The 14,595-nt window shown below is 42.4% G+C and overlaps 1 protein-coding gene across 2 annotated transcripts in view; it reads right to left on the bottom strand.

Annotated features, from left to right (window-relative positions):
• Positions 1 to 3,498: 3,498 nt before the first annotated feature.
• Positions 3,499 to 14,595, bottom strand: part of MND1 (meiotic nuclear divisions 1) — a 49,499-nt gene continuing 38,402 nt past the window's right edge. For both annotated transcript variants that reach the window (XM_080385118.1, XM_080385119.1), the window contains exons 7-8: positions 5,444 to 5,488; positions 3,499 to 3,749 (exon numbers count right to left, since the gene is read on the bottom strand). In XM_080385118.1, the coding sequence (XP_080241244.1) occupies positions 3,643 to 3,749; positions 5,444 to 5,488 (152 nt within the window). In that variant the 3' untranslated portion in view covers positions 3,499 to 3,642. The remainder of the gene's footprint in view (positions 3,750 to 5,443; positions 5,489 to 14,595) is intronic.

The following is a 14,595-nucleotide window of genomic DNA, read 5'->3' as shown; positions in this document are numbered from 1 at the left end:
CAAAGAGAAAGGCTATCGCTGCTGTGAAGGCAGATCTCCGAAGCACAAGCACATTTACACAAGCATGGCATCTAGATGGCAACTAACTGCAAACAGAAGAATCCAGTCACCTGTGTGACACCGAGGATTAGCCAAGGACTTCAGCTGTTGAAGCAACCAGACATGCACTTCTGGGGTGTGCGGATTCTCTAGAGCAGGCAAGACACATCTAATCGCTGTCTCGGTGAACGCTTGTGTGAGTTTAGAGTGCCACAACTCCCCAGACTAATAATCATAGCTCCGTGAGCAGCAGAAGTAACGAAGTCTGGCTGCCAAGAGACCAGTTTCCTAGATCCCTGTTCCTTCACACTGACATGATGCAGATACTGTCCCATCTCAGCCACCAGCCGGCACCTAATGCTTCCAGGTCTTTTACAGCCATCTTCAACATTTTTCCTTCCTCCTCCCACCTCCAGCATGTTCTATCCCTTCTCAGGTCCCTAAACTGGCAGGTGGGAAAGGGAAAGTCTGTATTTATCAGGCAGCCAGCCAAGCAGAGCAGATAAATCCTGTGCTCACGCTGCAGCCCCTCAGACTGAATTTGGCTGAAATCCACTGTGAAATTTAAGAACAGTGGGAAGGAAAAGGAGGAGAGAAATGACTGAAAACATAATCATACAAACCCCACCTCTACCAGAAACAACGGGAAGATAAGCACCAGCCAGATCATCTGACTAGTGGAAATTATCTGGGTGACAGGAGGACTCTGTAAGAAGCTCCTGCATCAAACTTCTTAGTCATCGCCACAGGTTGGGTTTCTTTTCCCATTGTCCTCCCAATTAGTTTCAGTTCCAGTTTTGCCACTTGGTCACAGCACCACTGTGCCATTTGCTTCAGAGCATGGGTTTTCCCTTTTAAAGCATGTAGGTTACTACACCCCAAAAAAGTTAAGATATTTCAGAGAATCCATCAATGAAAGGTTTAGCAGCTGAATTACATCAAAACCTAAATCTTTGACTGTTAACATTTTAATGTACCACAGAAGGAGCCCTAGATCTGTGCCTGGTGTTGTACAGAGCACGCAGGCGGCTAGTTGAAAGAGAAGCTGAGGAAGAACAGGTTGTTTCAGAGCAGATACAGTCAGCAAACTTTCTTTCAGCTGGTAAGGTTTCTAAGTAGATCAGGTACACACAAGTATTTTCTCCTGGGTCTAGCTTTGCTAATCAACATCAGTCCCAAACAGCAGGCTTACCCAACGCCTCAGCCTGGTACTGTAGTGACAAACTCCTCATGAGGTAATTTTGAAAAGCTGGACCTGATACTGCTCCTGTCAGAACCGCAGACTGCTAAAAACAATTACCTTTGATTTACACACTTTGCACTAGCAGCTACTTTAGTTATACTCCTGAATTGTAGTTAACAGCCTGACCTCTTGACTTAGCTGTTCACAGTTGAAAATATTTACCTTACATGGGCAAAAACCTACTGGGCAGAGGAAAAAAAAAGAAGAAAAAAAAAAAAGAGGAAGACATATACATAATATAGCTGTGACATAACCACAAGAGTGACAGCAGAAGTGAGCATTTAAACCCACCATTTTAATGTTAAATTCTTCAGAAATATCCCAGATTCTATCTCAGGAAAACTCTGAAGGAACAAATTGGGACACAAGATCGGATTGAGCATTTAATTTTTGTTATAGGCTAATAGGCAAATGCATCTCAGAAGGAAAATAATTCTAACTCTCAGTGACTTTTAACTCAGCAGAAAACAAAAGTCTCAGCTTCTCTTAAAAATGAAAGCGAACACACATCTCAAACCACATAATCATACATGGTCTCATACCATGGGATTTAGCAGTCTGCTACATCTCTTTTTAAGAAGAAAAGCTTCCAAAAGTGAGCAGATGCAGCAGTTTGAAAGTGTCTTGGAATATTGAAGACATAAAAATTGTCTCACAAAAGTTTCTGGATTTGCTTTTCCTGTTGAAAATCACCTACACTAAAAATGCAGAACCACAAGAAAGGTAGCACAAAATAAATCTATTCCACTAGAGGAATAAGCATCGGTCTCTGATAATGCTCCGCCTCTTCCCTGCCTCTTTTGAGCTGAGAAATTTCTGTTCTGTCCTTACATGAGGAGACACATCCTCCTGCCAGGCTTGCTAACCAACACCAGAAGTAGGAGACAGGAGCAGAAAACAGTACAACTGCATGTCTGTGCTCTATTCTGTGCCTGCAAAACAAGCTCAAGTTGCTAAAAATTCCTTGTACTTGGACTACACGAGTTTTGTGTCCACAGCATGAGGGCTGTGCTTGACATTTTAAAGGCACTGTTCATGTGGGCTGACTGCAGCATCTTCAAGCAAGTCTACCTCAGGTACAGTTACTTAGTTGCTATTTACTGTATTTCATGGTTTATTATAGTCCACAGTGCTTTAATCCCTACAGACAGGAAGCCACAATATTGCAGCTAAACTTACATAGCTGGTCATCTTCATTTCCTTCTTGAATTTGGGAAGCAGCCAAAGCAGTAAAAATCAGTAGGAAACCCTCATCCCCGCAGGTCCAGAGGAAGTCTTGCTGCACTAACTGCTACACACCATAAATTACCCGCGACTCCTCGACGAGTAGTTCAGCCATGTGAAAGTGATTCTAAGAGGTAAGAACCATCAATAAGTTCAGGTGCTCAACATTCCTTCACACAAACAAGCCTTTTGAGTCACTATCATCATCTTGTGTGTGGCAGATATGTGCTCTCAAAAATGCAGATGTGCCAAGAAGCTTCCGACACCTGTCAGATGGTTCAGAATAGATTCACAGAAAAAACAGACAAGTAGTAAAAAAAATAAATAATAATCTACTTCAGAGATGTTCTTACAAAGAACAGGAAAAGCTCTTTCTTTCGTTTTTCACAGTACAAAATCCAAGAGTAAGAACAACCACCCAAGCTACAGGTGCATCAATACCTTGGTTTGGCACCATCACTTCGCTGTGGTCCCTCGCACTCCGTTCGTGGAGCAAAAGCCAGGGCTGGTAAGAAGCACTGCCTTCAGCTCAGTACTACCCACCTGCATTAAGCTTTTACCAGTTGGCACATGGTAAGCTGTTACTCGGATCATAACACATTGTATGTTAAATATCATCATATATATTACAAATAACATATTTCCAAACACAGAGAAGGAAATATCTCCATTGCAATCGTAAGCACAGTGACGTTGTACTACGTGTCAGGCATCACGTATGTTTTTCCTTAGGCAACAGATAGCTTGCTACGCTACCTCTACCAGAGGAAAATCTTCCACTTGGTATCTTCCCAATAACTTCGCTGTCTTCATAGACGTGAGATGACAATAGCCATGGGCACGCTTTTGCTTAAGCAAAAGAAGAGTAAAAACCTGTCTCAGGACCTTCTGACAATTATTCTTTCTAACCCTTGCCCGTTCTTTGTCTCAGAGAAGAAACAAAGAGATTTACTGTTCACAGAGTACAAAGAAAAAAAGGAGATGCAACAAAATATTTTTAGACTTTTATTAACTTTAACAAAACCTGCAAATTAAAGGGTGGTCAGTTGTTTGGAGAGGATTCAGATACATAATTAAATAACAACTGAGAATATTTAACAAACTATGTACAACTGTTAGCCATAAACTGCTGGACACTAATCAATGTAATCTAAATCTTCTGGGATTCCAAAACCTTTGTCAATTCTGCTCTCTTCAAATCCAAACTTACGTTTGGCCCAGGACTTTATTGAAAAGATGTTATCTGTAAACAGAATGAAAAACATTCAGTTTTGAATATTTAGAAAAGCATGAATTATAGTCTTGGCTACAACAAAATTCTTCCATTTGCATTATCTCTGCATATATGAAAAAGGTACGTAGCGGGGAACATTATCAAGTAGATTTAGGACAGAAAACAGGAGGCTTTTGTTAATGACATACTTTTACACAGTACTAAATAAAATGCATCACCTTTTCTGGAAGTTACCTTTATCTTTTCTTGCTCCTCTTCTACGAGGAGACCAAAAACTACAATTACAGTGTAAGCCTGCTGTAGGGTGATGAGGTAAGTGTGAATACACACAAGTATTTTACAGATCCTTTTTCAGCTAGACACCTACTGTGTGACTGTCTACAACTGTAAAAATCAGATTCACATTAACTAGAAGATCCTTTCTAGTCCCTTGTACGTTTGTTCAGATAATGTACATTTTGTCTGAAAGTTAAAAAAAAGGCATTCAAGTAGCTTTATTTTAGCCAGAACTTCTCTTTTAGCATCACGATACTATTATTTCAGCATATGCATTCTTTTCAATGTAACATCATTTTTCACTGCAATATTGATTGAAACTCACTAACTACATCACTCCTAACACCCATAAATTGCAGCATTCTTTAAGACAGGGAGTGTTGTCTGTGTCTGCACACCTTAGAAATATTTTTTCTTTAACCATCAGACATTTGCTTTCAAAACTGTCTCTTCAAAAGAAAATTATGCTACAGCACATAACCTACCTAATTGTCTAAACAAATAGCAAAGCACTTTCTACAGGCTGAGGCACACTTCCTTTACCTCTCTCAAGACCTTGAGATCAACAGCTTGTCATCAGCAGTAGAAAGCCCTGACAACAGTACTCCCAGAAGTTATTTTCAAACATAACTTTATTTCCCCATATGCAGTAAACAACCCAGTACAAACGAAGAAATAATATAGTAATAGTCAAAAGACTTTGACAATGATATCCGGCTTAAACAATGATAGGAGCAGTCCATCAGTAGTAGATGAATTCTGAACAAAAAAAATCACCAATGATATTCTAAATAATTTTAAAAAAGGACATACATATTGCTGGCTCTGCAAAAGGGAACTATATAGCAATATAGCAAAGCTAAACAGCAACAAAATTGAGTTAAACTTCTATACAAATGTTATCCCAGTAAACTTCCTCAAACCTGTGCAGATTTTTCTTGCACGTCAAAGCTGATAAATTAGTTTCAGAAATACCTACTTAATATTAGCATCCATCATATGGTAGCAGCAATAAGGTTCCATAAAGAATTCTACTCTTTAGAAACAGATGAAAATTAAGAAAATAAGCAATTTCTGAATACCTGGACACCACCATTTCCAGTCTCTTTCTATTAACATTTTCCTGATCTTAAGAGATTTTCACTCAACCAAGAAAATGAGTTGCGGGTTTTAACACAGTGTGCAAAATCAGATTTATTCTTCTGGTGCTATGTGACATGAAGCACGTTCAGTAACTAAACGGAGAAAATGTATTCTTTTTTTTTTTAAATCATGATGATTTGTTAGTATATTTCTGCATTCTTTTATAAGCGAGGGTTATCCTACATCAAGTCTTAATCACATCTAGAATTCTTAACAATGAGTAGGTCTTTTACGGAAATTGCTTTAGTCTGAAGCTGCATTAAGCAATATAAATGCATACATACCAGTCCATCTGTTGGCTGCCTCCTTCGCTACTTTGTTTGTTTGGCCTGAAACAGAGGAGAAAACAACAATCAAAAAAGCATATATCACAGTAAAAATCATACCATAGTTTCAAGGCACAGAGATTAAATTTTTATTGATGTCATTTTTAGGGAACCACACAATATAAGGAAGTTATTCTACTGCTTCCAAACCATTCTTCTGTTTTATGCTTTTAAGGATCCAACAAGCACAAAGCTCAGCTAAAGAAAAACAGGAGCAAAGGAACATAAAAGATACCATATGGTAACCACTGTGAATTTCTGAAGTATATTTTAAAATAAAATAATCCTAGTTTGGTTTGCCTGGCGGGCTTAATTGTCTGCACAAAGATTGGAACTAGACTCGTGGCCTGGAGATACTAGAGGCAACAGAGATGGAAAATATTTTATAATCCTCTCTACACATAAGTAATCCATCACATAGGTATGCATGACTCTCTATTAGATAAGGAAAATTACAAGGGTAGCAGTCTATCACATCAATCCAAAAGTTTATCATAAAGCTCTGGAAGGTCTCCTGAGCTTTGGGAACCCCCTCAAAGAAATGAAGACAAAATAATGTTCCTAGTTATTAAACTTGGCTTCCCTCCCTTACCACTGCTCCAGATGCAAATACATAATGGTAAATTACCATTACTACAAATAGCTTTTATATAGTTTCCATGAGGCAAAACAGTATCAAAAAAATTCCTCTTAGAATTTTTGTTCCTTTGCTCTTACAAGTACTTGGCAATCCCAAGCACAAAGCCAGGCTGGGCGGAGAACGGACCGAGAGCTGCCCTGAGGAGAGACTCGGGGTGTTGGTGGAGGAGAAGCTCAGCGTGACCCAGCAACGTGCGCTGGCAGCCCAGAAAGCCAACCCCGTCCTGGGCTGCATCACAAGCAGCGCGGCCGGCAGCTGGAGGGGGGGATTCTCCCCCTCTGCTCCGCTCTGGGGAGACCCCGCCTGGAGCGCCGGGTCCAGCTCTGGGGCCCCCAGCGTAAGGAGGACACGGGCCCGTTGGAGCGGGTCCAGAGGAGGCCACGAAGCTGCTCGGCGGGCTGGAGCACCTCTGCTACGAAGACGAGCTGAGAGAGCTGGGGGGTCAGCCTGGAGGAGAAGGCTCCGGGGGGACCTTCTAGCAGCTGCCAGTGCCTGAAGGGGCTACAGGAAAGCTGGGGAGGGACGTTGTACAGGGGCCTGCAGTGATGGGACAAGGGGGAACGGCTTTAAACTGAAAGAAGGGAGATTTAGATTGGGCATTTGGAAGAAATTCTTCCCTGTGAGGGTGCTGAGGCACTGGAACAGGTTGCCCAGAGCAGCTGTGGCTGCCCCATCCCTGGACGTGTTGAAGGCCAGGTTGGACGGGGCTTGGAGCAACCTGGTTTGATGGAAGGTGTCCCTGCCCATGGCAGGGGGGGTGGGACTAGGTGATCTTGTAGGTCCCTTCCAACCCAAACCATTCTGTGATTCCATGAATCAAATGAAACAGGTTGGTTTGTAATGTGGGAATTTATCAGAATCATTATGGTTCTTGCACCTACACACAACTTCGTTTTTCCAAGTAGTCTTGTTAGTACTTCCATGATAATACTCATTCAAATGGTCAGCATGGAATTGTCTCCAGGGGGACTAAGAAGTAAATATATGATCAGGTATCCATTGTTAAAAAGATTATACTTCAGGAGAAATTAAATTATGTTGAAAAATCATCTGCTAGCACACAGGAAGATAAGCACTCATTATTCTACCCTTAATTCTTCAGTAACTGACATGGAAAATGTTAAATCAGAGTAAAACAACATTTCAAAACCAGCGTAGTTTCTAAAAGTGGCTTACAATCAGAAAGTTTGGGCACAGCATGAAGAAAAGCAAAAAAGAATGATGAGCAAAAGAAGGGAGTGGGTGAGAAGATGGTATTTTTGCTTGCATGCATGCATCAGAAATTCAAGTTACTCCTAGCTTGAGAGAGATATTCCTTATTTCCTTTGCTGACTGCTTGCTGCCACCCCCACTTGTTCAGCTCCCTGCCGGCAGCACTGACAACATACTGGCAGCCAATGGCATTTTGAACAGTACTTAAAGCAACGCTAGCAAAATTATTATTACTTAAAGCAAGCCTGCAGGGTAAGGGCTTCCAATGGCCAAGATTTTAAATATGTTAGCTATCATACTTCCCTCAGCATCTTTCTGAAACTGTCGAGTAAAACTGGAAAGCTGTCTTTGACTCCAAGTAATGAAGTTTGAAATGAAAAGGGGGAAAGTGGAATAACATTAAACTCCATGGATCCAGAGCTGCAAGGTGACAGCATCCTGATGGTGGGCGAGCTAACCCAGTCCACTGCACCTGCTAGGTCTCAGCAGAAAGCTCTGCTGTGCTGGAAGCTGCTAACCAGCTGAGCCCTGTGCTTCTCCATCACACAGCAGCTCTAAGTTCCTGCAGCTTTCAGCACCCAGCCCTGTGCTTAAAGCTCAGTGACCACACGGTGCAGTGCATTAAAGAAAACCCAGTATCGGCAGCATGGTGCATGGCCACCCTTTAGACATTGCTTACGCATGTTAACATATACATACGTGATCAAGTGTTTCAAAAATGTGACTTCTTACCTCTGTCAAAGAAAAGGCTGAGGTGACCAACAGATACAGGTTGGGCAACAGGGTGGTTAGAATGGTGGCAGCTGCATTATAATCGAGTTGTGGTTAGAAATGAAGTCATGGTAGCAAGAACAGGAAGCGATAACGGGGAAATCCCACAGTGGGTAGCACCTTCAGTGACTTAAATAGCAGAGAAATAACAAAAAAAACCCCAATCCCCAAACCCAAAAGAAACTCCCGAGAGTAAAAGTTGTACAAATTAAGACGTATTTTAACCATGCCATTCTTTCCATGCACCACTTGGGACTGATCACAGACTGGCAACAAAGTGTTACAGAAGAAGTGTGGATGAATCACCAGGGGAGGCAGAACTTCGGGATGGGGAAGGTGACATTCAGACAATCTGGCTGACTATTGAGAGAGGCTGCCTCAGTCCTTCAGAGGTGGGGGACACACATGCCCCACATTGCTGTGCTGCCAGGGGGCTCACAGCTGGAGAAACAAGAGCCACTTGTAAAGCCTCAGGCACGTGACATCTCCAGGAAATGCATTCACAAGGGGCTGGGGAAAGTGTCTGCTGCTTGCTGTTTCCCATTTACACTAGCTGGCCCACACGCCCGTGTACATGACAGCACCACAGGGATGCAGGTATGGATTTATTCTGCCCTGTTGAAAGCTGCTTCGACCATCAGGCGTACTGTATCAACAACGCCAGCCAGCTTGGCAAGCTGCAAGACACCCATGTGCTCTTCATGTTTGCATGAGCTTGCTCAGGCTGGACAAGACAGCTTGCACCGTCTCTTGTCATCAAGTGAGACTGTCACTGCCACTGCTGCAGGACAGCACTGCAGTCTGCTTAACCACCAATTCCTTCCCTTGAATTTCCCCCTCACATTTTTTGTTTTTTAATTTGAGGCAGGGGACACACACCTCATCCATCTCAAGACACTACTATGTCATCATCTCAGCTCTTGCCTCACGGCTATGGGGGCTGAGCATTCAGCAATCTGAAGGCAAGACTTAAGTCCCTTGGAATCAGGCTCAGCTCCTTCCTATCATGCCACTGCGGGACCTTGTCTACCTGCCGTATCTAACACCATGGCCAAAAGAGGAAAGAGAGACAAGTATTGGTAGTTGCAGACCTGCATCACCTGAAGACACCAGCTACATCTGCATCACTGCCAGCATCATCCAGAGGCCCCTCAACTCCATCACAGGAACTGACAGAAATGAAGGAATTTGCCCCTTGGCTACTTTCTGGAAACCTTTTACCGTTGCTTGTTGGGACTTTCACTGGTTGCATCATCTGTATGCATACATGCATTGAAGGTGAGGGAGAGGAGGAGTAGTAAAACAGACATCCCCAGACACGCCTACTTTATATACTGATGTTACTCAAAGTTACACTACTTCTGATTGTCTATTCTGTACCACCACAGGATCACACAGCCATCGGCCTCCTAATTTTTAGACTGCCCTGAAAAACAAAGTTCAAGATCTTAGACAACAACAGCATGGGAATTTGAAAACATATATGCCAAAGAAGAATCAGGACACAAACTATAGGAACTGTAAAAAGGAGAAACTCAAGAGACAGTGCTGAGGGCAACCGGCTAATTGCCAACAGCACCACAACGACTGGGGCCCAAGCTCAGCTGGAGTCCTGCTGATCCTCTGGCTGAGCAGAGCTGCTCTGTCAGAACGTGATTTTTGGCAGCTACCAGTGCTCTGGTACAGAAGCTGTGCAAGACAATGAAAGGGCCACACGTGCAGCAGAGGTGAGCACAACAGGGGGCAACGTGTTCTAGGTGCTTCCAGATGTTCTCATTACCACTACTGGCCCCCAATTACACTCTGTATCTATACATCTGCACACAGGCTGACAATATATACAATTGCTGGATGGAAGCAACAGAATAATCCATTTGTTCTGGACATTACATATTTATTTCACCAATTTGTGTGACAGTGCATGAATAAGACTTTCCTGCTCCCATGCCTGCAGGATACGAGTCATTCACTTGGCTGAGGCACACACCCATACCCTCTGCTAACCAATTTCAGGCACACTTGGTATTTTCTAAGCAGGAAAATGGAAGCTTGCATTTTCTCTCTTGAACCGAAGAAAGCAACCGCTACGTGTACAGCAATGCAAGAGTCGGGACACTAGTCTGTTAGTCAGCAAAACACACCTAGAAATACGTCCTGAACAGTGAAAGGCTAAGGGTCAAAGACTTATTTTTGACCAGTCCTCATAAAGTCTCTTCTTCCCTCAACCCCAGGTATCTCTGGAGAACTGCAGGGAACTCAAAAGGTCAGATTTTGGGAACAGAACTATTGTCCTGAGTATCTGCGATTGTCCTTATCACAGGGGCAATCCCCTGTATCCCCTTAAAGTAACGCACAGGTAGGGAAAGGAAGGTCCAGCAGCAGTGAATGTCTAAAAAGAAAGTGAGGAAGTGTTGGGAACATGCTTTTTAATGCAGGCGAGTGACATTCTACCAGCAACCCACTGGGATTCAGGAGCAGACAAGGGGACAGAGCTGACAAAAGGGTGTGCAGGAGGTGCAGTAAGCAGCCTTCTAAAGCAAGTGGACAGCACCCGGTCAGCAGCGAAGGCCGGCAGCACAGAACATGAACACAGCAATGTTTCTGGGCAAACCTGAACTGGCAATATATATTGGCTCAAATCTTCGCACAGTAAGGCCACATTGTTTCTGACGTAACTGATGTAACTCAGGATGCCCTTCTCAGCATACTGCAGACCTCCAGCTGCCTCTTTCTTCTCTTCTTCCCTCCTTCCCCCAGATTCCCTCACTTCTTTTGGAAGAGAGGGTGGTGGGAATTAAATGTCTTATTTGCATTCCAAAATGGAATGACCAAAACCTGACGGTTCAAATATTTTCACAGGAGGGGAACACCACCACACGTCTCACCAACACAATATATACACTCCAGGACATTAAGTTAGTCTTTCTATCAGACTTTGGACACTTCCACAGGTGAAAAAACAACTGTGAAAGCAACAACCACCACCATCTCCTCACAAACATTTTCCAAACTTACTTTCAGGTTCTTTCTAAAAGCTTTTTTAAGTCCTGCACATATTATTAAAGGAATACCAAGGAAGCAGTCACTACCAGAAGGACACTGAGGTGCTGGAGTGCATCCAAAGAAGGGCAACAAAGCTGATAAAGAGTCCAGAGCACAAGTCTCATGAGCAGCAGCCGAGGGAACTGGAGTTGTTCAGCCTGCAGAAAAGGAGGTTCAGGGGAGACCTTATCGCTCTTTACAGCTACCTGAAAGGACATTCTAGTGAGGTAGGTGTCAGTCTCTTCTCCCAAGTAACAAGCGACAGGGCAAGAGGAAATGCCCTCAAGTTGCACCAGGGGAGGTTTAGATTGGGTATTTGGAAAAACTTCTTCACCAAAAGGGTGGTCAGGCAGTGGAACAGGCAGCCCAGGGAAAATGACCGAGTCATCATCCCTGGAGGTATTTAAAAGACATGCAGATGTGGCACTCGGGGGCATGGTTTAGTGGTGGGCTTGGCAGTGCTAGGTTAATGGTTGCACTCAATGATCTCAAGGGTCTTTTCCAACCTAAAAGATACCGCAATTCTATGACTAGTATTTAAAATTGGACTGTAAAGATAACATGTCCCGGCTCCAATAGCCATACTAAAAAAAAATCTCAGCCGCCAGAACCAGCTCCTAACCACCTACAGACTTGGAAAAGCACAAAGAGCTGTAGCTTTCTTTTCTCTCCTACCTTCTACTCTGGCATTTTCAGGATAACTTTAAGGATTATTTTACGGTTTTTATGTGTAAACAAAATATTCAGGTCCAGGAACCTCTATTTCTATAGAATAACAAAAGCTAGTTATATTTATAGAACTATAGAACAGTTTGGTGCCAGTTTTGACCTACCACAAGAATACAGTATGGATTTCCTCACTTAAAAGGCTTATGACTGCAACAGGGAACTAGCACCTTTTCAAGGATACAGTCACCCAGCAGCCTGTGGGATTGTCAGCAGATACGTGCATGTGGGTGGGCAAGGGAGTAATTTTACAGTGTGAATTGCAATCCTTCTGCATGAAACGCAGACAACAGCTGCAATTGTTCTCAGGGACCAGTGAGGATTATTAGCCCAAAGATTCCCAGTCTCTCTCATGAAACTGGTCAGGGTAAATTAATTGCATTAGGTGGCTTTGAATTCCAGTATGAATTCTGCATCCAATCAGAATTAATTTAAATACAAAAAATGGCAACTACCATAAGAACAGTATGTGAACCTGAATCTCCAACGACTCTGATTATCCATTGTCTTTTGCAGAGTTATCCACTCTCCTGCTCACAGGCTGCCTTCACTTTCCAAAAACATTATCTACCTTGCTATCATCACACTGTGACAGATTTGCGTTTCCCTACCTCTCTTAGAGAAGCATCACTAAAATATCTTGTGATGCAGTTTCCAAAATCTTTCCCATTAACGAAAACGTCTCATGCGAATAACGAGCCCATCTCTAAATGCCAACATAGAAGGTGAACATAGAAATTATACACCTGTCATCCACAGAAAGTACAAAAGGTAATTGCCTAGTAAGTCCTACTGACACGTCTATCCACAGACTGGTACCAGAGACTCCAATCAAGAAACTGTAGCTTGCCATTAGAGACTAGTCATGGCAATTATGTGATCGAGTGGCGGCTTTAAAGTCTATTATTTGAGTATCCTTGAGACCAAGTAGTTTACAACACTGTCAGCAGGGTAACTCACAACATAGAAGAATCGCTTTAGACTAATGTTTTGCAAGCAAGTATAAGGCAGAGATACCTCCACACTATATGCAGTCTTTACCTTTCCCCATACTTCCCAAAGAGTTGTTTCATAACCAGAATAAAGAGCTCTTGTGTAGAAGTGATAGCACATCAAGATTCTGTCAACTCCTTTGAATCCATAATAACAGGGAATTCTTCCCCCATACTCCAGTATCGCACGTAACACTTATCCCCATTGTATTAATCAGCAGGTTACAATGCTTCAGAACGCAGGACTAAATTCAAGTCAATGCATATCTATGGTTTCTCATTTAAATGACATCACAAATTAAACAGAACTACTTACTCTGACACTACTAAATAATAAAAAGGAGTATCTCTTTACATACAGAGCCTGAATTTTCAGAACTACAAGAAAATATTGATTATGAATCTACCTACTGATCTACAACTATTTTGAAAAGCACAGAGCACAAGATAAGCCATTTGTGACAGAGAAATACTTAATACATTTTGATTTATGACTTAATTAAATTAGCATTTCTTGTTGCAACAGCTGTGTGTGTGTGTATGTTTGAAAATAAACCAGAGTAAATACATAACATAATGCCAGTCCTGTCTATATGGTGAGACATGGCAATGCATAGTAAAGCTATTGATAAGCTGATCCACATCTTTGGGAATATGCTTTTAAAGGGTCTGCTATCTTTGTTAGCGTGTTCGAAAAACGCGTCAAGTCACATCAGCAAAGGCTCCAGCTATCCCATATGAAAAGGTCACACTGTCAAACTTCATCTGGATGTACACATTTTTGAAAAATGTCCAACAGAATTTATGAGAATTGCTATCAAAATAGCTACCTCTATGCAAAAGACATGCTCTTGCACTCGAGTTTACTGTATTCATGTACACACAGAAAAAAAAAACCAAAAAAAAAAAGACCGACCATTTACCTTTCAAGTATTCTACCTGAAGACCCATGCTGAAATCTTCATTGTATAACTAAAATACATCCATCCTTATCAAAGAATGGAAGGAAGCAATGTGCTTACAGAAGGGAAACAAGCACACCACCTTTCTGATTCAGGGCTCCCTAACAACAACACTTTGTTTTCCTTTCAGTGGACAACTCCTCCCTCCCCACTTCACTTACTAATAAACTCCGTACCCACAGCGCAGGTCAAGGAATGCGCAACCTTCTGTGCTGTTGAACTGCATTTTGCAAGGAGGCCTGGTCCAGAGCACTACGGTTTTTGCCAAGTCCTGGCTGTCACTCTGCTGCACGCCCCACGTGTCACAAGTTGCACAGAAGAATCTGGAAGGCATCGCAGCAGGTCCTCCAGTCTCTGCACCCACCACTCAAGGTATGTCCAACTTTACTTATGCCATTTGGGAGGTATTTGTAGCCTGGTTTTAAGGTTTCCAGTGTTGAAGCTTTTACAACCTTCCCAGGTAATATAGCTCTGTGTTTGATTATTGCTACCATTAGAAGAGTTGTTCATCTTTTTTTTCCCCCTGATTTAAGGCTATTGCTTCTTACAGAGTTCTCCATGAACCTCACCAACAGGCTATTCCTTTCCTTTCTTGAAGGAGAGACACATACGTGAAACCCACTAGCTGCAATCTTCTTTTGAGCCCTATTTTCGGGGAAAAAAATTCTTCTAGATTGCAGTTGCTCAATGTCTGGCCTTTTTGCTTACTCTGAATTCTCCCTGATTATTTATATACCTCTCAGGTAGGATATCCCATACTGACAA

This window comes from Falco punctatus (genome assembly GCF_963210335.1).
Source record: "Falco punctatus genome assembly, chromosome: 1".
In the NCBI taxonomy this organism is placed as follows: Eukaryota; Metazoa; Chordata; class Aves; order Falconiformes; family Falconidae; genus Falco; species Falco punctatus.
Note: the sequence above shows the minus strand (reverse complement) of the source record. Positions and strands in the feature narration are given on the sequence as shown.